General features: G+C 38.6%; 2 protein-coding genes across 4 annotated transcripts in view; one reads left to right on the top strand and one right to left on the bottom strand.

The window, feature by feature from the left end:
• dnah5 (dynein, axonemal, heavy chain 5) overlaps positions 1–19,436 on the top strand; it is a 101,843-nt gene extending 82,407 nt beyond the window's left edge. For all 3 annotated transcript variants that reach the window (XM_053327431.1, XM_053327429.1, XM_053327432.1), the window contains 14 exons: positions 214–352; positions 986–1,100; positions 2,506–2,696; positions 4,131–4,252; positions 6,888–7,037; positions 7,859–8,104; positions 8,342–8,561; positions 10,041–10,246; positions 10,894–11,097; positions 13,463–13,678; positions 14,427–14,639; positions 15,477–15,629; positions 17,640–17,871; positions 19,285–19,436. In XM_053327431.1, the coding sequence (XP_053183406.1) occupies positions 214–352; positions 986–1,100; positions 2,506–2,696; positions 4,131–4,252; positions 6,888–7,037; positions 7,859–8,104; positions 8,342–8,561; positions 10,041–10,246; positions 10,894–11,097; positions 13,463–13,678; positions 14,427–14,639; positions 15,477–15,629; positions 17,640–17,871; positions 19,285–19,436 (2,559 nt within the window). The remainder of the gene's footprint in view (positions 1–213; positions 353–985; positions 1,101–2,505; positions 2,697–4,130; positions 4,253–6,887; positions 7,038–7,858; positions 8,105–8,341; positions 8,562–10,040; positions 10,247–10,893; positions 11,098–13,462; positions 13,679–14,426; positions 14,640–15,476; positions 15,630–17,639; positions 17,872–19,284) is intronic.
• Positions 19,437–21,804: 2,368 nt separating this feature from the next.
• The window catches only part of adcy2a (adenylate cyclase 2a), a 65,630-nt gene continuing 61,836 nt past the window's right edge, over positions 21,805–25,598 (bottom strand). Inside the window, exons 22-25 of the mRNA XM_053326611.1 lie at positions 25,406–25,516; positions 25,190–25,304; positions 23,775–23,899; positions 21,805–21,957 (exon numbers count right to left, since the gene is read on the bottom strand). Of these exons, the coding sequence (XP_053182586.1) occupies positions 21,805–21,957; positions 23,775–23,899; positions 25,190–25,304; positions 25,406–25,516 (504 nt within the window). The remainder of the gene's footprint in view (positions 21,958–23,774; positions 23,900–25,189; positions 25,305–25,405; positions 25,517–25,598) is intronic.

Raw genomic sequence — 25,598 nt, 5'->3', positions numbered from 1 at the left:
ACATCTGGAGTACCTTAAAATGTTGACCATTACATTGGTTCCTAGGAAAGAAAGCATGAATGAGGTCACCCAATGGAAAAAGGAATAGGACAACATACATGTACATCTGTTACAGCTATGTCTCCAGTTCTGAATTGCCATGGTAATTGCATGGGTTATGTTTCCATTTTCATTCATTTTCTGACTTTCACTTGAAAATATGTCTCTTTGTAGGGTTCACTGGTGGATGATGAGAGTCTGATCGTTGTTCTTGGCAACACCAAGCGCACAGCTGAGGAGGTCACTCAGAAACTACAGATTGCTGCCGAAACCGAGGTCCAGATCAATGCTGCCAGGGAGGAGTACCGACCTGGTAAGTCATGACAGCTGGCTCAGAGTCACATTTTTGGTAATATTCTCTGTTTGGTTACAGTGTGCCAGCCAAGGTTCAATCCCACAAGACTAAAAGCTGATACATTCTCAGTTTGTGATTCAGCTCAAGAAATGAGTCACATGGATACTGTCCAAAAGGAAATTTCCTCACCACCCACATTTCTTTAAAACCGATTTTAGTTCATAATAAAATGCCTTGGTGCCAATCTATGCTACATACTTTAAGGTCAGGTTTCTATCACAACTTACTACAACTAACCTAATTTCAAGGTGTATGGAGCAGGAAAAAGAGTCTAAAAAGGTCAAACCTCCAGCAGCACTTAATGCATGCAGCGTAGTATATGGATAAAATAAGATTTCGGTGCGAAGCTTGCAGCCATATTTAGACCAACAAATTGAAGCTGCAGTGTTCATTATCATCAGGATAACCAATGCATTTTAGCTTGCAACCACAGTAAAGCTGTTCTGTATACTAGAGTTGTTACAGTTTTAACCTTTTTAGATATATTTTAAATTTCACAGACAATATTTCAACTTCATCATCATCAGTTTTAAAATATATATATTTATATATATTATTTGTATTGGCTTGTTCTACTTTTTCTTTTTTTAGTGGCCACCAGGGGCAGTATCTTGTACTTCCTGATCACAGAAATGAGTATGGTGAATGTCATGTACCAGACCTCCCTGAGACAGTTCCTGGGACTTTTTGACCTTTCTCTGGCGAGGTAAGAATCCTTTCTTACTGCTCTATAATTAATTGCTTTTTTTTAAAGTCTTGTTCCCAAAAATATAATGGCAACAAGTAATCCTGTGCAGCTCAATGTCAGCATTAGCTTTACAAACCCAGCCCATGAATTTTGTTCCTCTAATTATAATGTGCAAAAGCTCAGTGGGGGATTTGTTTGGTTTATTGCCACTGGCAGCTGGTGCACTTTTTAGGCGACTGAATTAGATTGCATCTGTGATGCTACAGTATGTCCTCCTTTCAAAAAATTATGATTTCCAAAAATGGAAAAATTATGTAACATTTAATTTCAGATAGCTCATCCCATACAGTTCGAGTGTTGAAGCAAGATTATTCTAAACTGGGGGCCAAAACTTAATATCTGCATCATTATTTCTCTGTTATCTTTGTTTGTTCCACAGTAGCAGCAAGAGAGACACCAACATCATATGCTGTCAGAAATGCGATAGTTGTACATGGAGCAGGTTTTAACAGCATGATGAAAATACAAAAGGGAAAGTCAGAGTGCACATATTAGCCAGGATGCCAAGATATCAAGTTTTAGGTTTATCAGGTTTGTTTGTGTGTTGTTTCATTTCTAATGCAACTCCACCATTGATTACAATCTTGTTTATTTTACAATGACATATTCTTGGCAACAGAAAGTCGTGTGCAATTTGCTACCTGAGTTACAGAAGAACAGGGTTTATTCTGTTGCTTCTGTCATATGTATCTAAATATGTGACAAGCTGTGTTATGCTTGTGGCATTTGTAATTTGAAGCTTTCAGGATGATGTGGAGAAGGTGGACAACTACATCTCTATAACACATTTGAGATTTGTGGTTGGAAATCTAGGTCATAATAAGATAAATGGTGACTCTTAACAGTAAAATGCAATTTAATATAACAATGTTACACAGATGACCTAAAGCATCATAGAATTGAATCAACAATCTCTTTGACACAACATCATACATTGTGTTCAATGTACAGATGAGGTAGTAAACACCCAATCCTAAATGTAAATGTCAAATACATCAAATACAATGATATTCCATTTTAACCAGCATGTCACTGATTTGCTTAAACTAATTTCATGTCAAAACATACAACTAATTGTCATCAATGTTAGTATGTCCTTAATGGTTCGAGGAAACTTTGATATAATTCATTGTAATTGCCAAACAGTCAATTGTGTTAATGCTCAGGTCAATAAATCAAATAATAGAATTATTTTTGCTCATTAAGTTAATCAGCTTAACCATGCTGTGATGTCTATATTTGATTGTGGAGAAGTTGTTAGTCTTAACATATGACATTGTTGCAGGAACTCTAAGGTGTTAATGAGCTGCATATTTGACAGGACTTATTCGTTTGTATCTGTCATGATATTCTCCTTAAACAGGTCCTCCAAAAGCCCCATCACCAGCAAACGCATTGCCAACATCATTGAGTTCATGACCTTTGAGGTGTATAAATATGCAGCACGTGGCCTGTACGAGGAGCACAAATTCCTTTTCACTTTGCTGCTTACGCTGAAGATCGACATGCAAAGCAACAGGGTCAAACACAAGGAGTTTCTCACACTTATTAAAGGTAAGAGGCATAATGACTTTTCTTTGACTGGCATGTTCATTTGTTTAAATGTGCAGTATACCTGCAATGAAAATAAGATTATATCACTGTTAGCAATATTGTGGTTTCATTTGTAAAAGTTCTATTATCTATGCTCACTACTTCAAATGAAAAAGCATGGATTGATTTTTGAAGTTTTCCATTATGGCGTGCTCATCTGCTGCTGGGATGCTGCAACACAAGGAAACTGGTTTCTGAAAGTGGCAGGAAATCATACTGAAAACAAAACAGCACATAGGCATGTTTGAAAAGAATATGACTTGGATAGTTTCATGCTTTAGAAAGAAAATGTATTTGACTCACCTTCAAAAAGAAATAAAAAACAACCGTCATGATCATTGTGACCTATTACTCAGGAAGTTTCAAAACACTGCAGGTTAACTTTTTGCGCATAAAAGAAAAAAAATCCATAATACAATAAATGTACATAACACATGTAGAATGTTGGAGATTTGGAAAAGTGAACAACAATAGTTAAATTGATTAAATAGATGCAAATGATTACCAGGACAGTAGCAAAACATGCAACTCCCTGATTTTGATATTGTGCCTAAAAGTGCCCTACATTTTTAAAATTCGTCTATGCTTGTTGTTGATACATTTTTAAAATCCTACATGAAGTGGTTAGTTTCAAACATCCACACTGAGTCAGTTTTACATTTCTGCTACTGAGAGGGATTTGTTGTGTTAGGAGTTGGAATGTACAATGGATCGGATTTGACCTTGTAGCCAAATAAAGATAGTGACTGGCCTCCCAGACAACTTGTCTCCACTGAGACTGCATTCAAATTCAGAATAAATTGAAGAGAAGCTACAAGTGTGTTTGTATAACTGTGACTCACCAACACCTGCAAGGTCTGTTGATCTACTTAAATATGAACTTGCCATCCATTTTCTGTATGCTTTTTTCTTTTTTTTTCTTTTTTAACTCTATTCATTATTTATTTAGTGGAGATGGATTTTTTTTAAGGCTCATCTCAAGGTTCAAGCACATTTCAAACAAACTGGCACTATAACTGTTCACTGAATCTGAGATATGGAGCGCTCCTCACAGCAGGGATAAAAGCCAGCTATGGCAACAGACAGTCTGCTACATCCATGCAGCTTCACCATCTGTCAGCTCCGACCTGCTGAACATGGACTCACAATGTGACTTTTGTGTATATTTGTGAAGGTTGTGTTGGCATGGCATGTTTATTTGTGTTTTTGCATTTAAACATATATTATGGCATCATGATTGAGTGACATAAGTTATATAATATAAGTCATATAAAAGAGTGTATAGAACAGATTGAATATAAAACTAGCTTATGGAAACCTTTTCACTTTCGTGTTTGTGTATGTGTGTGTGTGTGTGTGTGTGTGTGTGTGCGCATGTGCATATGTCTCATCCAGGAGGTGCATCACTGGACCTAAAGGCTTGTCCTCAAAAACCAGCTAAATGGATCCTTGACATGACCTGGCTAAACCTCGTAGAGCTCAGCAAACTCTGGCAGTTCTCTGATATACTGGATCAGGTACAACACACACACACACACACACACACACACACACACACACACACACACACACACACAATCATGCACAGCTTTATCAATTTAGGCATGCCTTGACAGATGTGATGAGGTGAGTTTTTACCCACAAGGACTTTTTTATCTGTTAGGTCTGCAGAAAACTGTTCATCTGTCATATGTTTCACAAACTCACACACCGGTAGTCTCTAGGTGCTTATTAAATATTTTTCACAGAACTCTCTTGCTCTAGTAAGCATGTCAATATCAGTCTCATCATGTCTCGCTTCATCTCACTCTTTTATACACCTCCACACACATTCATCACGACAGACTGTCACTCACACACAAATACACACACCCTTATGGGTGACTGACAAGCTGGTGGCTCCCATGGAGGGAAAAGCTCAGTGCTCTGTGAAATGAGCTTAGTTTGGAGAAACTTCCAATCAATTACTTTTAGCTGAGCATGTGCTGGCACACACACCCACACAAACACACACACAAATACACACACAAAATACTTATTATTATATTATTATATTCCTTCACATACACAAATACACATGTGTATTTTTGTCTATGTGATTAACAGGAAGAGGTGGATTAACAGTTCTTTGTTTAATGAAATCAGTCTTCCAAGGAGAACAAGGGGAGGACAGGATTGTGTTGTCAGTCCTCCCAACCCTCCCCATCCTCCCCCCAGAGAAAGAGACAAAACCATATTAGCCCCCTTGTGACTCTGTCTTCTCACTTCAAACACAATTGTAATACACATGTGACTCACACCTAAAACACACAAACATCATAATCGGGCATCCATTTTAGCTTTGTGGTTCAAAAACACCCCTCATTTCTCCAGACTGGCAGAAATCAGTTGTTGTATGTGTGTGTTACACTCCTGTCTATCAACAACTACTGTTAATGTGCTCTTCTGCTGAGCACTGAACCCCTTAAATTCTTAAGTGGAGCAGTTCAGTAGCTAATATACAAATACCAGCAGCTCTCAGCTGCTGATGTGTTGAACTGTGAATATAAAGCAGGTGGTGTTCCATTCCCCTGGATAAATACTGATTAATAATTCTATATGCATGTATAGTTGTATGACTTGTAGCTAAAATAAAGTAGGTATAGTACCTTCTGTGAGTCCGATGAAGATATACATTGTGGCCAAGTTGGCCACTCTCAGCTCTATGTAGTAACCTGTTTTCTTAAATGGCTTGTAAAGAGGAGACCTGCTTTATTTGATTGAAAAAGATTAAGATAAACCTGATTAACATGGCTATATTTCTGTTGGATCCAAAATATGGGTGGAGGAGATTACTTACCAGCTACATCTAAATACTATAGTTATACAGTTAATATGTTAAATGCAATCTCTGATATCCCGATTTAACCTCATTTCTCCCAGTAACCTGTGCTTATGTAAACACAGTGATTAACAGGCTTTGTAATGTCCCAGGATATTTGCATGTGTTGTGCTATCAAGTGTTCATAGCATGTCTTGGATGATGTGTAAAGTGTTTACATGAATTCAATATGATATGCTTTCCAGGCAATTAGCGCTAAGTGTAGATCATCAAGTGTCAAATCAGGACCTCATGTTTAAAATTATCTGAGTCACATGATGCGGATGTGTGTCAGCCTGTGAAATTATTCAATTCAATATCTAACTCGGTTTAAAAAGGAACGATAATTGAGACAATAATGCACCCACACAGAGAGCCACAACGTTGTCGCAGTCCTTAAAGGCCGTGTAAAGTGAATTCAGACTTTTTCTTCTAAACACATTAAATAGGTCATAAATGTATTTCTAAAAAATGTGTAAAAAGTATTTCAAACATTTAAATTTGAATTGTGGAGCTAGGCTTCACAAACTGTGTTTCAAGATTTCTGTGTTCAGGATTTAGTGAGCGGGTCTGAAAAGCACCGCCGTCTTGCGTAACGCACGGTGATTAGCATAAACCCGCCCCTGCTGCTGTAGAGGTATAAATACATTCAACGCACACTACTACTACTACAGTCTACCATTAGCCAGTTGGCTGAGTTAGCCGCCGAGCTAGCAGCCGAGTTAGCCGCTGAGCTAGCAGCCGAGCTAGCAGTTGAGTTAGCAGCAGAAGGCTCTGAGACATAGTGTCCATTCTGGTAGAAGTGGTGACTTTGATTGACAGGTGACACTTGGTAGGGGGCGGGATTTCAGCGAACTCAGAGGGCACTCCCACAGCGTTTGGTAGCAGAGAAAGAGGAGTTTTACACAACTTTGAAGCTTAATTTCATATATTTGGCGATTTTTTAAATCATTCAAATTTGGCAGGGTGGTTAACAACACACTTTTCTGTGGTATCTCAAACTCAGAACACATTTTTATTCTTACTTTACACGGACTTTAAGGACATTAGTACAATTTGGACAATTTCTGCTGCCTGTCTAGTAGAGTGCAGAGTGAAGACATTTCAATATTTAACAGCAACATAGGGTACACTTGATCTTTTCTCTCTTTTTTTTAGCTTTAGACTAGCAACAGATTTAATTCCAAGGTTGCTTTGACCCGCCGTATGCAACGAAATGCTTCTTACTGCATCATCTTCTGCCCAGAGGTTTGCACTACTGTGTGTCAGAGCTGTTTACACTTTTCTTGCAGATAAGTCGTAATGAGAAGCAGTGGAAGTCATGGTTTGATAAGGAAGCCCCAGAGGAGGAGGTGGTCCCAAACTCTTACGACCAGGCTCTTGACTGTTTCAGACGGCTGCTCCTCATACGCTGCTGGTGTCCCGACAGGACTATTGCACAGGTTAGCAATGACTATAAGCAACAGAATGCTCACTATGAATTAATTATTGATGTATGTTCATTTTAGATAATTACAGGCTTATTGAAAAACATCAAAGTTTAAATATACAATATTGTGTTAAATGTGATTAGATGACAATTACCATACATTATTGGTAATAAAAAACCAGTTACAACAGTAATTAGGTTGCATCATGGTCGATTTGCAGCAGTATGATGCAGTGGTTTTGTAACATATGTAGACTTCAGTTCAAATGAATGAGCTTCCATGAAATACATACAAAAAACAAAACATATTCTTAATTAAATGATGGGTTGAAGGGCTGAAAGTGAGTTGCCGCCATACTTCAAAACAACACTTATTTTAATAAGAGACATTTTCCACTTCAAAAAGAATCTGAAAATATCTAAATGTACATTAATATCTCCCTTGGTCAATGGTTTCCTTGAAGGTAAAAGTGGCATATATTTAGCATAACAGCTCTTTCAACAGCCTGAATATCTACAATGGTTAATGGTCATTCACTTTTTACTGATGGGTGTTTTTTTTGGTCTACAGCAGAGAAGCCTGAAGTGGAATTTATTTTGTTGCACTCACAAACAGTCCAGCAATTGTCCTTTCCCCCACAGCAGTCTTTATTGTTGACTTAAAAGAGTAAGCGTAAAAACTCCTTTGAGCTATTCACTCACTACCCAGCCCTTCACAAAGTAAATTTATGCCAATATTTAGTTTTAACTCAGCCTGCATTATGGAGCAGTAAACAAACATGTCGTCTTGCCTCATTTCTTTCACCTCCTCCTGTCCCTCCTCCTCTCCTCCAGGCCCGTAAATATATAATGGATGCAATGGGGGACAAGTACACTGAGGGGGTGATTCTTGATTTGGAGAAGACCTGGGAGGAGTCAGACCCGCGAACACCTCTCATCTGCTTCCTGTCAATGGGCTCAGATCCAACTGACTCCATCATCGCACTGGGAAAGAGGTTGAAGCTTGAGACCCGATATGTCTCCATGGGACAAGGACAAGAGGTCCATGCTCGCAAGCTCCTGCAGCAGACCATGGCTAATGTGAGTCAGTGTGAAGTTAATACAGTTTATGCATCATTTGATTCAGCAGCTGTAACAGTTGTTTAATGCAGTGTGTTGAACTTAAGGTCTCTAAAACTGTGTTCCTCTTTTAAACTCTTTTAAAAATGTATGAAATTTGATGCCTTATATGCCTCTTTTTGTGGATAACTTGACTACAGCATCACCTTACAGTCTTTGGTATAGATGATGACCCTCACTATCATTAATTGTCTGTAGGGTGGCTGGGCCTTACTCCAGAACTGCCACTTGGGTCTGGACTTCATGGATGAGCTAATGGACACGGTGACAGAGACAGACTTTGTCCACGATAGCTTCCGCCTGTGGATGACCACAGAGGTCCATAGACACTTCCCCATCACCCTTCTGCAGATGTCAATCAAGTTCACCAACGAACCACCACAGGGGCTCAAGGCAGGGCTTAAGAGGACCTATGGAGGTACATAAGGGCCAGTTTGGTTCAGTTTAGTTCACTTTAGAGTAAAACATAGTTAACCAGATTTCAGGATTTGCCAATTTACAGAGCAATATGAGAGTGGTGTGCTGGGAATGAAGATGCACACATCCTGTCCTCAATCAATACAATGCCCCAGTCTGAAAGCATTGCCAGACATAAATATGGAGGAAATGAAGTAAAATGTCAACATATTAATCCCTGTTTTATCATTACACAGGGATCAGAATTGTGTGTGTGTGTGTGTGTGTGTGTGTGTGTGTGTGCGTGTGCGTGTGCGTGTGCGTGTGAGGGGGAGAAAGAGGAAGTAACACAATGATGAGCATGCAGAATAGGGTGTCTTATTATTCTTAATGATGTATATAGGTGTAAACTCATTTGTGGATGTGCACACACAACACACTTACACAAATTCACATACTGAACTTTAGTCAGTCACACAATCAATGACTACAGTAGTGTGTATGTGTATGTGTTCCTAGGGGAAAATCAGCAAGAGAAAAGATGATAAACATCTGTTTGCTGCCTATTTCACTGTATTTACGTCTACGTACCAAAAGCCTGAAAAGTTGTTGAAATTTTAAACAAAATATATTATTCTGTGTGATTATTCAAAAAGAGGGAGAAAGAGAAGAACAGTTAATATGTATAAGCCAGCTGTCTCTCCCTGGCTCATATGGAAAAGAGATATGTAAGGTTCCTAAAGGGCAATTGAGAGTCTGGATACGTGCTAATCTTCAGCTCTTGAATCCGGCAGCAGTTGAAAATTGCATTTCTCCATGAGATTAGGAGTAATCACACATTTTGAACAGTGCACTCAGAATGTTCTCACATTCATATAAATTAGTTCTTGTTTTGTTAATGTTTTTCTGACTTTATCACATTTTCAATTAATATAATTTTTTAAAAATGTGGATTTTGGTCAAAATAGCTGGTGATATTTTCTCTTTAATTATTATGTAGATTAAAAGTTCTTACATGGAATTTTAAATCACTTCACCATACTCTTATCCTCCTGAGCCTGGCACAATTTCCCTAACTTCATTAGAGTTCAGCAAAGCTCTTTGGGACACTGTCTGTCAGATATTTCCCAAAAGAGAATTGCCAACTTGCACTATGCTAAGTTAAAAGTGTACCTACAGTATGTGTGTCATACCTGGAGATACAGAAATTGCTACACGTTCAAATATTTAAACCAATTTAATAAAATGGATTAACTCAGGAAATATGTAAGAAACCTTTCCTCACTTAGATCAAAAGCACCTTTCAAAGCTCTTTGATTTTGTTTTTGAAAAGGGAAACCTCACATGTATTGGTTCCAAATGTATTTATAGTGCACCCTCCAAGTCTGCAATAGTAACAGTAAGAAACCTTCTGTAGCTGCAATCATTTTCTTGTGATTGCACTCCTAGCCTCCAGCTGTAGAGGGCTGCTGATGTGTTCACCCATATTTTCCTTCACCAGGTATAAACCAGGACCTTTTGGACGTCAGCAACATGGTGCAGTGGAAGCCAATGCTGTATGGAGTCGCATTTCTCCATAGCTCTGTACAGGAGAGAAGAAAGTATGGCCCTCTGGGATGGAACATCCCCTATGAGTTCAACCAGGCAGACTTCAATGCCACTGTCCAGTTCGTTCAGAACCACCTTGATGACATGGACATCAAAAAGGTAAGGGACATCTAAGTGCTGAGCAGATTACAGTTTGCATCAGTGTGTTCTCCTACAGAGTAGGAAAGAAAAGGTGAAGATTCAGTTGAAGTAATTCTGAGTGTTGAGAGTTTCACTGTGAAGGTTTAAAATGCTGTTCAATAGACTTTTACTGGAGGAATAAGTGTGCAGCATGTTTTAATTATAGTGCTTTAATTAGAGTTTTCCCGAAGTTTTCTAGTTTCTTGTCAAGCTGAAAAAATGTGTGATTTAAAAATGATGTTCTGTGTATATTTACAGCTGTGTATATCCTGTGTATGTATGGTCTGATATAGTGTACTGGATCCTTTCGCAGTGTGTCAGCATGGCAAGATTTTATAAATTTAATATATGAGCATGAATGTCCCCAAAACTAGAGCTGACACGTATAACTAACACTTATCATCATAGTGTGTGTCATACAAAAAGTAAGTACAAATTTTCTAGGTGGTTGGTAGTTGTCATCTCATAAGCATGACATTTCTCTCATTCAGCATTTTATTAGTAGAAAATACCAATGAAAATGGTTGCATGGAACTTGTATAAACATGCCAAACAGAAACAGCGACTGCACTTTTAAACATTTGAGATTTGATATCATCCTGTATCACTGTTTCCTATCTCCTTAGGGTGTGTCATGGAACACAGTGCGATACATGATAGGAGAAATTCAATATGGTGGCCGTGTGACTGACGACTATGACAAGCGCCTCCTTAACACTTTTGCCAAGGTGTGGTTCAGTGAGGACATGTTTGGACCTGCCTTCAACTTCTATAAGGGCTACAGCATCCCCAAATGCTCCAATGTTGACCAGTACCTTACATACATTCAGGTGAGTCTCTCTCAGGTGGATGGTGGGGTACTTATAGTGAATCTGGCTTCTACAAATAATGCAGCAGGTTTAATGAGACATGGGAGAGTGAATACAGGGCTGTTAAAACGTCACTGTCAGATAAGGGCAGTTGTCATGAGGATTACATGTCTGCACACATGCTTCAGCCCTACAGTATCTTTCTACAGTTTTGTGACAAATCTACTCATATCGTGTTGTTACAGTTTTATTTCAGATTTTATTACACTGTCAGCTTTCAGTGACATCACAAACAAGCACAACTGAACATATGAGGTTTCTGCAGGATGCTGTCACACTGCTCTTGTCACATCAAGACACACGCTGCCATGTTTGATTTTTAGATAAATGCAAGCATGCTCATTTTATTACAGATTATGTATGATGTATTGGTGTGCATGTGTGATTAACTGGTGTGTTTGGGAAATGTGTGTGTGTGTGTGTGTGTGTGTGTGTACTCGGTATATGTCAGTGTGTATGTGTGTGTGCATGTGCGCTTGCTTGTGTATGTCTGGGGGCATTTCCTGAGCTAGTTTCATTAAAGCTAGTTTCATTATGATGGATGTTCAGGGCTGCCAGGCTCAGCAAGCTTATTCCTCTGCACCGCCTCTCAAATAGAGAATGACAAACACAGCCTTGGAGAACACACACAAACACACACATACACAGAAACACACACATATACCAAGTACACACAAATTTGCTAACAAGCCTTATTTCTCTTTCTGTCAGACACAAAGCCACACACATGTTCACACTTTCCTAGACAAAACGCAAGCGAACGCAATGTGTCTGTGCGTGTCCACACATTTGCATATTTAAATTAAATGCAGAGAGACAGGAACAAAGATAAAATTCCCCCGAGAGGAAACAAATGACCACAGCGACGGACAAAGGCTATTCTGTCCAGCACCCTGTGTTACTGTCCCTTCATCACCTCACATTTTCCTGGTTGTATTAGCCAGGCTCTCTATTGATGTTTGACTCTATTTGAATGCGCAGTGTGATTGATGATTCACGGATAAACTAGTCTGTGACAACATAAATCTCAAGTGTCTTTTTTTTCCTCCATGTGTGCTCTAAGCTGTTCTCTATCAACAAAGACACAAGCACAGAAGTAATCTGATGATACGTAAACGAAACACTCTGCTTCAGCCAAGGAGAAATAAAATTGTATTTGGCTAAAACGCGCTAAAATGCAAACGTGCCATTTTGTGTTCCGTCATCATGTTGATGTGCTAATTGCAGTTTCACACCTTTGCACCATTCTTGATGTGTTAAAGGTGATAAAAAGGTTCCCCTAAAATAAAACAAAGCATGTGACATATCACAAAGTGAATTTGTTCTGAATCTTCCAGTATTATGAGAAACATCATTAGTCACACTGCAGTAACAGATGGTCTGTCTTCCTGTCATCACTGAAAGACTCTCATTACAAAATGTCTTTGAACCAATTAAAGCAGCACAGTTTCAGCTCAGTGACTCTGATAGGCAGGTTTTTAACATCAGCTTTTTGAATTACTTTTAAAATTCAACCAACCCTATTCAAACAGCTTTGGCCCTGATTTATATTTGAAACCCTTTGAATGTTGTCAATGACAGACCTATTGTACATTACCCCTAATATTGAATATATATCAGCTGTACATTGTAAATATTCTATACTGGAAGGTCAGCATACATGCTCTGTATTCAGCCTTTTCACAGTGGATTTCTTTAAGCCATTTGATCATGAAAAAAGAATTGATCACATCACATTTAAGGCATACTAATTTGTTGTTCCTGTGATTCTGTGAGTTGTAAAATTGGTACTGACTGTTGCAGAGCTCGTGTTAGAGTCAGCAGGTGAAGTTCAACTTGTCTGCTTTCTGGAGAAAACATTAACAGAATTCTGGACAGTAGGATTTGCCCCACAGTGCACACAAAGATAAAAGAAGTGTGATAATTCTGAAGAAGAGCATGTAGCTTGAAACGTCACTGGTGGATGTCTCAATAAACTGCATCCAAGGGAGCTACAGTGTGCAAACCTTCATCTTTCTTTGTTACTTAAGAAATGAAATTGAAATCAAAAGGAAGGAACCCGTCCAAAAAAAAAGGCAGAACATAAAAATCAATTTCACATTGTTGGAGACTGTTTTCCCATAAACTCTGCCAGCCTGTTTCTGCCAGCCCAGTTTGAGGTGATAAGCTGCTCCATGGGTGCACTAGGGCCTCCTTGCAGCACTTGTTGTGATAGTACAGTGAATGCATCTTTGCCATTTCTTTCTAAAAATATGTTCACAAATGATCAGTGTGTTCTGAACAATTGACCTCCAGTTCAATGACTGTTGTTGTTTTATTTTTGCAGGGTCTGCCAGCCTATGACACCCCAGAGGTTTTTGGTCTCCACCCGAATGCAGACATAACCTACCAGAGTAAACTGGCTAAAGATGTTCTAGACACCATCCTCAGCATCCAGCCTAAAGATAGCTCGTCAGGTGGAGGGGAAACCAGAGAGGCTGTGGTGTCCAGGCTGGCTGACGACATGCTGGAGAAACTGCCTGCCAACTACGTACCTTTTGAAGTAAGCCTGCATGTGTGCCGTATGAACAGCTTGAGGTGACTATCTCAGTTGAGCAAAGGGACGTGTGGTGTACAGAGTGAAAGTGGTGGCACTGACAGAGAAGGTGGAGAGGTGATAGGGGTGTGTGTGTTAGTGTGTGTTTGACACAGTGATAGTCAAAAAGAAAAGACGACTAGAAATAGACTGAGGGGTGTTAATGTAGCAGATATTTATTTGGGTTTTTTCTCCTTTTTTAACACTCAAGAGACAGTGAGGTGAGAATGTGACTGTTCTTAGAGGTGCAAAGCTCGTCATGGAAAACTTTACACTGCACACCACATGCTGTGTAGCAGAATACAGATTCCCCACAGAATGAAAGCAAATACAGCAATGTAAACACAAATCACTGCATTTGGTTAAAAAAAAAGAAAATACCATAAATTCACAGAATCCATCATTCCTACTCACATCCTGTGCTCAGTTCGTACCTGAAGCATGTGAATGCTTTGTATGTATTCAGATGGAAAGAGAAAAGTTCATTTAACACTTCCACAGCTGCAAATGGAGCAAACCAATCTTTAATTTCAGAAGGTTATATAGACTAGAGGGCACAGGGAAGAAAATTAGACACATAATGGAACATGTGTCTGTTTCTCTATTAACACACCTTTCTGTATCTACACTACTCACAACTCTTATTCCCTGCATTATAAATCCCTTAGAAGATTCTTTAACATTTTATTTGATTTGATTGAATACAACTTTCTAGGTGAGAGAGCGTCTCCAGAAGATGGGCCCTTTCCAGCCAATGAACATTTTCCTGCGCCAGGAGATCGACCGGATGCAGAGGGTCATAGTTCTGGTCAGAAACACACTGACAGACCTCAAGCTGGCTATCGATGGAACCATCATCATGAGCGAGAACCTGCGGGACGCCCTGGACTGCATGTATGATGCACGCATTCCTGCACGCTGGAAGAAGGTGGGTTGAGAACGTTAAAAATCAGTGTTGTCAATTTCCAACATTTATGTATGGAGTATGGAGAAAATGGGCCTCACTAATAGGAATAGTAATCATTTAATTCTTCTGAAAGCTTTTAATGCCTATTACATTGAACAGCAAGCAATTTCATGGAACCTGAGGCACAATTTAATTATAATCTAAAAGATCTTTCTATTGCTACACAGGTATCATTGTTGTAATGTTATTTATGGTCTTCAAGTAAATCAAAAGATTACTCGTTTGTGTCCTATAACATCAGACATGTCATACGAGCCAAAAGGGAGCTCACCATCTTCAGTCAGCCACTAATTTCTTGCTTTAGTCCAACCTAAGCTCCTTATGTGTACTTTAGAATTGTATCCACAACACACACAAACCCATTTCTGTGATGAATGAAAAGTACTTCCTCTAACAAACTTAGTAAAAGAAAACCACAAAGAAATATGACTTGGTATGACTTTTCCCATATTTTACCTTTTAAATAATTCTCTTTGCATTCAGTTTGTGCTCTTACATTACATTACATCATTAGAATAATATGGATTTTGAATGGCTTCCTGTTTGAGATTCAGATATTTTCTACATGCAGTGCTTTTGGCCCATTTGCCTTCACTCTTTTGTGTTTTGTTGTAATCAAATCTTTTTTATTATATTGTGCTGAATTCCTTATAAATGCTACGTTTTTCTATTGCCACACAGTGATTCTTTTTTTTTTCTCCATGTCTCCCTGTTGTCTTCTCTGATCCGTCTAGATGACAGTTCTCAGTATTGTATTATAATGTTTTGTTCGTGCTGTTGTTTGTCTTTGTTTTTCAGGCATCGTGGGCCTCCAGCACCCTGGGGTTCTGGTTCACAGAGTTGCTTGAGCGGAACCGGCAGTTCCAAGCTTGGATCTTTGAAGGGCGGCCCAACTGCTTCTGGATGACAGGCTTCTTCAACCCGCAGGGCTTCTTGACAGCCATGAGACAGGTAGCCTACACACGGCATCAGGCTACCCACCTACTTACCCACCGCCGAGGGGGATAGCAGATGGCACACAGGGAGAGAGGCAGGCACAGGGCCACATTCACACATGCAAGCACGCAGCCACACGTGTGCATGTGCACTCACACTGTTTGAGGCAGACAAGCACATACACACCCTGCACTTTGTTTTCTAATGAATTCCAATTACTATTAAAGTAGATGGAGTGGATATTAAAGAGGAATGTAATCTGAGTGTTTAACTCTCCTTGATCCATGTCCTGTCCCTGATGTTAGGGCTCATTAATCTATATTAAAAATATCCAGAAAGGCATCTAGATATATATTAAATATTAAATATGAGTGAAATTTAGATTAAAGAGACCACACATTTCAGAGCAAGCACTCTGTAGATAAAAAAGAATATTATATAATGTATTTATACTGTCTTTTATTTTACTTCAAAGCTCTGCTAGCACTGTGCATTTTCTTTCCATTTTAGCAAAACATTTTCAGATTTTTTCTTTATTGCGAGGGCTTGTTATTGACAATAAACTACAGTGAAACACACTCACTGATCACTTTATTAGGGAAACCTGTGCAATCAAATACAACAGCTCTGCCATAAATTCTACTTTTACAAAGCTTATACATCCACTTTTGGTTGGCATTGTCAGAAGGTCATAATATGTGCTGGGGGTGTGCTGGTGTGGTCCTTATATTTTTTCCACTCCAGTAATATTCATGACACATTAACATTACACTCCATTAACATTCAGGTGAAACTAGTGTGACATGATCTGCTCCATATTGATCTGGGAGCTTTTGGTAACAGAGAGAAAAAAGAAGTTAAAAATAGAACCAAATGATCTTTAGTTTAAAAAGAAGAATAAAATACACACAACATGTCCTTTTATAAGATCTAAAAGGTTGTTTTGTTCAAAATGATGATGAGTTGTGTTACCCTTCCTACAACAGCATCTACTTAGCTAATGAAAGACTAAAGAGACTTTGATATATGTCACACATGGGATACATACATACATACATACATGTATGCTTCTAGTGTACTGTGCCTCCTGCTGAACCAATCATTTTTCCATCCACTTAAGTGGCACCACAGATCTTTTATTTCAAACAGAAGTGTATACTGTATTTTCATGGTGGTGGGTTTGCTGTGGAGCTCTTTTGCACTGGTTTGCTTTGAATTTCCTCCACAAGGTTTTGAGCATAACTCAATAAAACAATCTATAAAACAAACTATGATAAAGACCTAAGGTAGACCTAAGTAGTAGTAAGAATGGGGAATTATTACTCCTTGGTGCCATGTTTGCACCTCTGACTGCCTACTAGTTTATTTATTCCACTCTGGAGAAAAACCCCGGTTGCATGCCTAGAGAGGAAATATTGTGAATACAGATGCCTGTATTTTACTTAGAATAGATTTGTTAGACTATTGTATTAGTCCCCAAATATAGCAGTCACGTCCTTTCACCGAGTTGTATACAGCATTCTCAGGAGAGATTAGCTTTTGTTGGACCAGTGGCATCACAATTTGTCTGCAGAGTGCTCTGATGCTGTGTGCCTGAAATGACCAGCTTGTTTTTAAAGGATCTGTTGTGTATGTGTCTGTCCTTTTCACTTATATCTGTCCATTTTTGTCCAATAAACATTTCTGTCAGGTTTTTTTTGTTCAAGATGAGAAAAAAATGATGGAGGGATACAATACCCACATTTCATTTATTTATTGTGCACTCCACTCTTGCTCTTTGCTCTTTTTGAGTCATATTGGATTTATTTTCTTTCTGTTGGCATGGCATCTCAAACAATTCTGTCAATGGAGTGTACTTCTCTGCCCTATACAGTGTTTTTTCATTGTTCCTCTATTAAAGCCCTGTTATCAAAATAGATTTTTTTTGTGCAGAAACATTTGCCAAATGTCAGCTCTTTCATTCATGTTCACTGCCGTGTCATTCTGCCCATATGACAACCTGCGGATTTCATCCTGCACTCATAGGAGATTACTCGGGCCAATAAAGGCTGGGCCCTGGACCGCATGGTGCTGTGCAACGAGGTGACCAGGTGGATGAAGGACGACATCATCCAGCCTCCCACAGAGGGAGTGTACGTCTGGGGCCTCTACCTGGAGGGAGCCGGCTGGGACCGCCGGAGCTGCAAACTCATAGACTCCAAACCCAAAGTCCTCTTTGAGATGATGCCTGTGATCCGGATGTATGCTGAGAATAACGGTAAGATTAGGATAGCAGATTTGTCTGAATAGAAAACTCTGATGTGATAACACAAAAGTATTAACAATGTTTTTTTCTTTCAGGGTCAGTCTTTCCCATCCCTGTGATCTATCTCTTCTTTTCCTCTCAATATTCACATCCTACGCAGTCTCTCAGATGGATGTAACATTTAAATGTCAAGCAGACTAAGTGCTATTTATTTTGTCTGGGAATAGATTACCAGCAGTATGTGCCACAGTGTTTGTTCTGGATGAGACCAGACTGTATTCAAGCAGGCAGCAAAAAGTTGGGCCCCTGTGGACGCCTGCAAGCAAGGCTGCCTGGGAAATGAATTAATGATCCAATGATACGCGTAATGCAGTTTGTTTACACCATGTCCCCTCCCAGCTTTTCCCACAAGAAGGCTGCCTTTGAGTGCGTGTGCATACCAGTGTAACGGAGACTAGTGTTTCTGTACACAAGTGGTTGTCGGAGCATCAAGTGCGTGCTCCTATTATACCGTAAACACACACAGTGATGTGTATGAGTGTGTGTTTAAGTGTAGAGCCATCAAAACCCCTCTGCTTAATTGTGACTCCCTTCAGAGAGATTAGTTTTATCCCCAGCCATGAAGACTGACTCAACAAGGGCTGTTTGTTTTCTAGTGAATAGTGTTGTTGGTCTTTGTGTAGATGGGTGCTCAAGTAGCACTCCAGCCTGTTGAGACTGACAGATTATCAACCAACTGACCAACCAGTTTACAAGCTGCCTACCTAAAACTAAATTTGAAGTTATGTCATATACTTGATAACAGTGCAACATCATTGCCAGTAATTACATTCTTAGACTCAGAGCCAACTCAACTTTACATTAGTGTAATAAGGAAAAGACACAACACTTCTGCCATATCACGATATTACGATATCCAACTTCTAAGACGATATGTAATCTCTTATCACGATATCAATATAAAATTGATATATTGCCCAGCCCTAGTAAACAGTAGTTATTCTTACTGGCCAGTTGTGTGATGTAATGGCCCAGTCATTGGTATGTGTATGCCATTGTGTTCCTGTAGTATGTGTGCATGGTGTGTGTGCAAGTGACACAGTGTCAGCAGTTTAGTAGTCTGGTGGCAAAAATGAGTCATTAGGGAGTAGTGGTATATATCTATGTTCTCCTAACTTGAAATATTTGCATGATTCTGGCAGACATGGACACCACAGAAACAGGTGTTTTGTTGAACACAGCTGTGTCCCAGTGGTATCACTGCACTGATTTAAATGTTTCATTGTCTTTCAGTAATCCTATGTTGTAGATGGGTAATTATGACCTTAATTAAGAGACGCTTTTGCCAGCTGTTGGCTCAGTTTTCCATCAGTTTTCAATTTTCTTTTGTATCAAGGGACATGTTTGTGCTCATCTGTGTTGCAGGTGTGAAGGATTCTCGCCTATACTCCTGTCCAATCTACAAGAAGCCAGTTAGGACAGATATGAACTACATTGCAGCTGTAGACCTGAAGACTTCTCTTCCTCCAGAATACTGGATCCTACGCGGTGTGGCACTCCTCTGTGATGTCAAATGATAACTTATGGTCAGAAACATTACACGTAGCCACATTATCCTCTGTCACATGCCCAAACTTCAGGATAAACAGCTGTTACTATGGCTACCACTATAGCCATAGTAAGTTTGTCCACGTGATCTCATCAGATTTGTTTGTGCATGCCCACAAATGGCTGTCTATTCTGGAGCTTATGTTTCTAAGGTTGTTCTTAGGGGTGTTGCATTGTTCCCGCTTAGATTTTGGGTCTGATTAGAACATGTGCGGACACATTTAACAAGGTTGTATTTACAGTATAGTAAAAAATAAGTCAAATCTCCCGCTAATGTTTGTTTACGTCGCCTCCAGAGCTGGCGGAAGTCTGCTGAGGGGCAGCTTCCAGAAGCTAACTCAGCAGGAGGGGGGAGAGGAGCCAAATATGGCCTCTTTTAGACAGAGGCTGAACTGAGAGGCTGCATAAAGGGCCAGTATAAGATAAATAAGGCTTCTGAATGGCAAATAATGCAAATATAAATACACAGTAGACCTAGAAATGTACATGTTATGTAAAGTGTGTTATTGCAACAGAGTAGGGGTCACCTGTGGTAAAAGATTCAACTCCAAAAAACACTCTTTAGAATGAGCTTTAGCTGGAATCTACAGTAAGAGAAATTATTTTTAGATTGGGAAAATGTCCTGTTTTTTAAAAATGATGTCTTCTGAACACAAACACAACTGATGGATCATAATATCAGTGTATCCACAACATTTAAGTAGGTTAAGCCTACTGCAGTAATGTGATCATTGTCTCGATTGTTTCTACCCTAGTTGTATCTATTCATTTCAAAAGTGCACTGAAATTGAAAAATTGAAAAAAAGAAGACAAACTGTGCTGCTACCCTGAACTGACTCAACTTTGGCCCTGATAAGTCTAGACATATTGTATCCATTCATCTGCTCACCAGGGGCATCATCCAATGTCAAGTGTGAATCGTGTTCCAAAGACAAAAACATATTGACCCAAAGACGACTGATTGTAGTTGTGAGCCATGCATTGGGTTGATTCTGTTAGCTTATGTGATCATTGTAATTCCCCATATAGACTAGTTTAGGCTGATAAAGACAGTATCAGTCCTGTCACATTAATATGCAGTGAGCTTGTCATTTTCAATGGCCCTCCCAGGCAAATAAAAGCACTCCATAGGACTGAAATACATAGAAATTTTAATGAAGTTTTTACAAAAAACAATGGCATCATCAAAACATCAAAACACTTTTTTGGTAGTATTTTCTTTTCTTACAAAACCACAGTACCATACGCAGTCTAAAGCTACCCTGTACACACATCAGGCTCAGATTTCCCAAATTAAAATCCACACACTGAAATCATCTTTCATCCCTTTTGTTATCCAATTGTGTTACTCTAACCTGGCTTTAAATCTGTATGGCTCAGATCTGATCCTCAGCCTTGTCTGAACAGTAAATATTCCATTCCATTTGTGTAAACATTCAATGAAGATAAGATGATTTAAGTGAAATGACAATTTTGGGAAAAACAGCCCTGCATGAATATCATAATATATTCATAGATTTTCTTTTTTTTTTAAATGGTCCTAGACCTCCTGTAAAATATATCCAAGACTTGGTGCCTCTAACCATGTTGATGGAGTTATGTACACATATATGTGTCTCCTTGTTGGCTGTGTTTTTCAAACAGGACCAGCTCACTTTTGCAACAGTGGTCATGCAGTTTTCTCTTGTAACGTTTTTCCTTTGCTTTCATTTTCATGTCTCAGATCTGTGGCAATTCTCTGTCACTCCATAAGAAACTGGTTAATTTGGGGGCCCGCAAACCTTATATCCATCAGCATGTCATGGTTGTGTTATCATTGTTAATTCTGAAATTCTTGTCTTTTGTTTGCCATGCACATTGTTTCACTTCTTCTTGTACATCAGTTGTCATGTGTAAAGTGAACAGAATATAGATTTGTTTGTTAATTCACCTGAAAAAGAAGCTTATATGGCACAGTGACTGTCTGAAGCCTCAGAGAACTGAGTCAGAATACTCATTTAGATTACTTCTGACTCTTCTCTCTGAATGACCCATGCCACTTTGGCTTTTCTTGATCCAACAGTCAAATTACAATACATTCCAGGGGTTTATTACCTACTTGCTGTACATGCTACACTTACATAAGTGACAAAATGTATACTACAGCTGTGGCGTAGGTAACTCTCAATGCAACAGTAAAATCAGATTTTTCTCCTCCTTGCAGTGCAGATCTGATTCCTTCATGCCTCAGTTTGTCTCTGTTTCAGCAGCACAGAGAAGATCAAACCTCTCCCATCTGCAATAAAAGACTGTTCTTTGTGCCTGTGTCAATTCAGTTCATATTCTGAATTTTGAGTCTTACGGCATTACATTCCCCTGGGATAGTGAGCGGGTCATCTCTGTGTGCACAAAGTAGGTCTTGAGCTCTCCTTTGCCCTTAACGTTGATGATGCCTCTACAAGAGCACATATAGCCCAGGGTCAGAAGGATGCGACTCGTCTCCTCCGTCACCTGCAGACAGATCCAGATGGGTAATGTCCATTTTGCATTTTGCTATTCTGCCAAACCATTATTATTATTATTATTATTATTATTACTATTACTATTACTATTACTATTACTATTACTACTACTACTACTATTACTATTATTATTACTATTATTATTATTACTATTACTATTACTATTATTACTATTATTATTATTACTATTATTATTATTACTATTATTATTATTACTATTACTATTATTATTATTATTACTACTATTATTATTACTACTATTATTATTATTATTATTATTATTATTACTACTATTATTATTACTACTATTATTATTATTATTATTATTATTACTACTATTACTACTATTATTATTATTATTACTACTACTATTACTATTATTACTACTACTATTACTATTATTACTACTATTACTATTATTATTACTACTATTACTATTATTATTACTACTATTACTATTATTATTACTACTATTACTATTATTATTACTATTATTACTATTATTATTACTATTACTATTATTATTACTAGTATTACTATTATTATTACTACTACTACTAGTATTACTATTATTATTATTACTATTACTACTACTACAACATTGACTAGATCCTTGCTTGTGTTGTATTAACTCATGTGTACGTCACTTTGGATAAAAGCATCTTGCAAATGAAATTGTAACATTGCATTACAAGTGTTATTTAACTTTCAGATTAATTTCAAACATGATTGCAAAAACTGTGTCAAGTACAGCAACAATCACAGGGGACCCTACTGTATTTTCTAATCTTACCATAGAGGATTATATGAGATTAAGGGTACATCAAACATCAAAGCTTATGCATGAAATTCAATGTGTGTATACACACACACACACACACATACTTGACAAGACGTAACATACAACAAAAGTTAAGGAAATAAATCATTGGCATTGAATGATAATGTCCTCCATGGGTTTGAATAATAAAGAATATCAGTAAAACTAAAAGAGAATTATCCATGTGGAATAAATCAACATTTGTTGCCTCTGTATATCCTAAAATATCAACAGGCAATCTTGGAAAGAAATTGAAAGCACTGGAGTTGTGCAGCACTGTACAGTAGATGGCTCTATCAAATGTGTACAGGCTATGAAGTGTAATCCAGCCCTCTGAAGACTGAATGATTAGCACCGCCACATGCCATGCAGGTGGAAAACCATTATGTCTTATCAGTGCTCAGGCAGGGTGCGTGTAAGATCTTTAGATGTCACATAATGTGATGTCCTTGCTTCCATAAATAGCATATGTAGAGAGGGAATAAAAGTTTTATCTTTTGAACATCTAGACTGACATTTAAAATGGAGCACTGCTCGGAGAGAAACACAAAAGAACCGTCAACTTAAAACACAACGCTATGTTCGACTGAGAGTAAGAAACTCCAATCTGTAAATGCATCACAGAATCTTATCAAAGCTGGTGGGTTTCTATATTTTTCACAACAAATCCCAAAACCACCAATGTGTAAGTCCATCTCTCAACACTGGCTGACTTCCCTCCTCTAACCGAGGCACTGAGCCTGCTGGTTTCTACTGAGGGCATAAACCTTTAAAGACAAGCACAAATATACTGCTTCATCTTAAAATGAGGCTAAATAGTTTTTAGCAAAACAGGAGTAAATAGTGTATGGGGGATTGATTAGAAATAAACTACAGTGTGTATTGATGTGGCTCATTGAAGGGTTCTTAACAGAAGAATACATGGTATCACACAGGCAATACTTGTTAGAAGGACAAAGTTATTGCTGGTATTAAAGGACAATTACCTGTATTTTTCCAAGGACTCCAGTGCTGTCCATTCGGCTTGCTACATTCACTGTGTTCCCCCAGATATCATACTGTGGTTTCTGGGCTCCAATGACTCCAGCTATAACTGGACCATGGTTAATACCTAAAAAAGGAAACAAGTAGTAGGTAACCAAGTTTTTGACTTTTAATTCAACATTGTCTTTTCTGAACCTGTTGGTATTTCATGCACCTTTTAAAATGGTTTAAATATTTCAAAACTATTCATCAAAGAGGACATTTTGTTTTCACAATTCTGTTTAAGATATGTTAAAATCAATTTTTGATATCATTGATTAATTATTGAGTGTAGCCAGTGTGCAGCTCCAAAAGGCCTTCAGCAAGACCTGCTGCTTCCAGAATAAACAAACCTTTTCACAAGATTTCATCAGAACAAGAGATGAAGTGGAAGCTAAATGCAGCTGAACTCTCAATCCCCAGCACTCTCAACACCTCTGCTAAGCAGGCTCTGGAGCTTTTCACAGCACAGAGATGACACTGGGTCTCTCTTCACTCTGGCTTCTGAGTCAATTTCTAGATTGCTACAAACTGCAATGCGCACAAGTGCACAGGCACAGGCACAGGCTTTGTCCAGTCCCAGTGGGTGGGGACTTGTATCCCTCTCTGATGGAGCATTTTAGGCCCGTCTGGAAGCAGCAGGGATGTACAGTCACACACGCACACTGCTGAGTTAATGGAGCATCCCATGCTGGGATCTTTACAGACAGGTTGAAGGTATCGAGCTCTGGCTCTTATTGCATGCAGAGAGCTGGGACCTTTCTGCCTGCTTCCCTCTGCTGTTATGTTGCCATGACTATACATGTCTTGCAGTAAACATTTTATTTTTCTAGTTATTTATTCATGTAGGCATCTTTCTCTATTTCTGCCAAGATAATGAAATTACCCCTCTAACAAATCTCTAGGTTAGTGGAATAGACATTTCTTGGATACATAACGGCTGCATACATGTCCCTGTCAGTACAAAACATGTCAGTGGAGTTGTAGTCTACCTTCGGGCTTGTTCTTTTAAGTAAATCCAGTGCTACATGTCAAAAGTTCAGCTGTGTAATAACATATGATTGCTGCCAATACAAGAACAAGTCTGCAAAGGTTGCAACTCTTACCCAACAGCAGTGACATTGTTGTGTTCTCATGTTTCACTTGATTTATCTGCAGCATTTGATGTCTGACAGATGATAACAACCTCTTTTCCCAACTGCTGACTTCTATCAAAGTTGCTTGGTATTTCCCTTTCTTGCAATGGAACACTAACAATACCAACACTGACAGGTGAAAGTATGGTATATTTAGAGTGCAATAGAAGGGAAAAAAGGGAATAAATATTAATAATTATATAGCATTTTACTTAAAAATGTATATTTCTTGTGAAACTCACCAACTCTGAGTTTGAAGTCATTGAAGGAGTGTTTGTTGATAACATCCAGCTTTCCCACCAAAGCAAATGCAAACTCCACCATGGTCCCAATGTGCATGTACTGCCTGTCATGTTCCTAGTGAAAAACACAACCAATAACATTCATTTCTAGTCAGATGCTAATGACTTTGTGCCAGCTGGAAAAAGCAATGAGAGGTTTGTGTGTGATGAGTCTACCTGTGATGTGTACTCAGGCCCAGGTGATGCGTTTAGCCCAGTAGCAGCCATGTAAGTGCTGCCAATGGTCTTGATCTTTTCCACGCCGCTGAATTTAGGCTTGGACAGCAGCTATGCACACAAATACAAATAAACAAAAGCTAAAACATATAAGACATAGGTCATGCAGAACTACTGACTGTTAGTTCTAAAT

This window comes from Scomber japonicus, chromosome 10, assembly GCF_027409825.1.
Source record: "Scomber japonicus isolate fScoJap1 chromosome 10, fScoJap1.pri, whole genome shotgun sequence".
In the NCBI taxonomy this organism is placed as follows: Eukaryota; Metazoa; Chordata; class Actinopteri; order Scombriformes; family Scombridae; genus Scomber; species Scomber japonicus.
The sequence above is the reverse complement of the archived record's forward strand: the minus strand, read 5'-3'. Positions and strand labels throughout refer to the sequence as shown.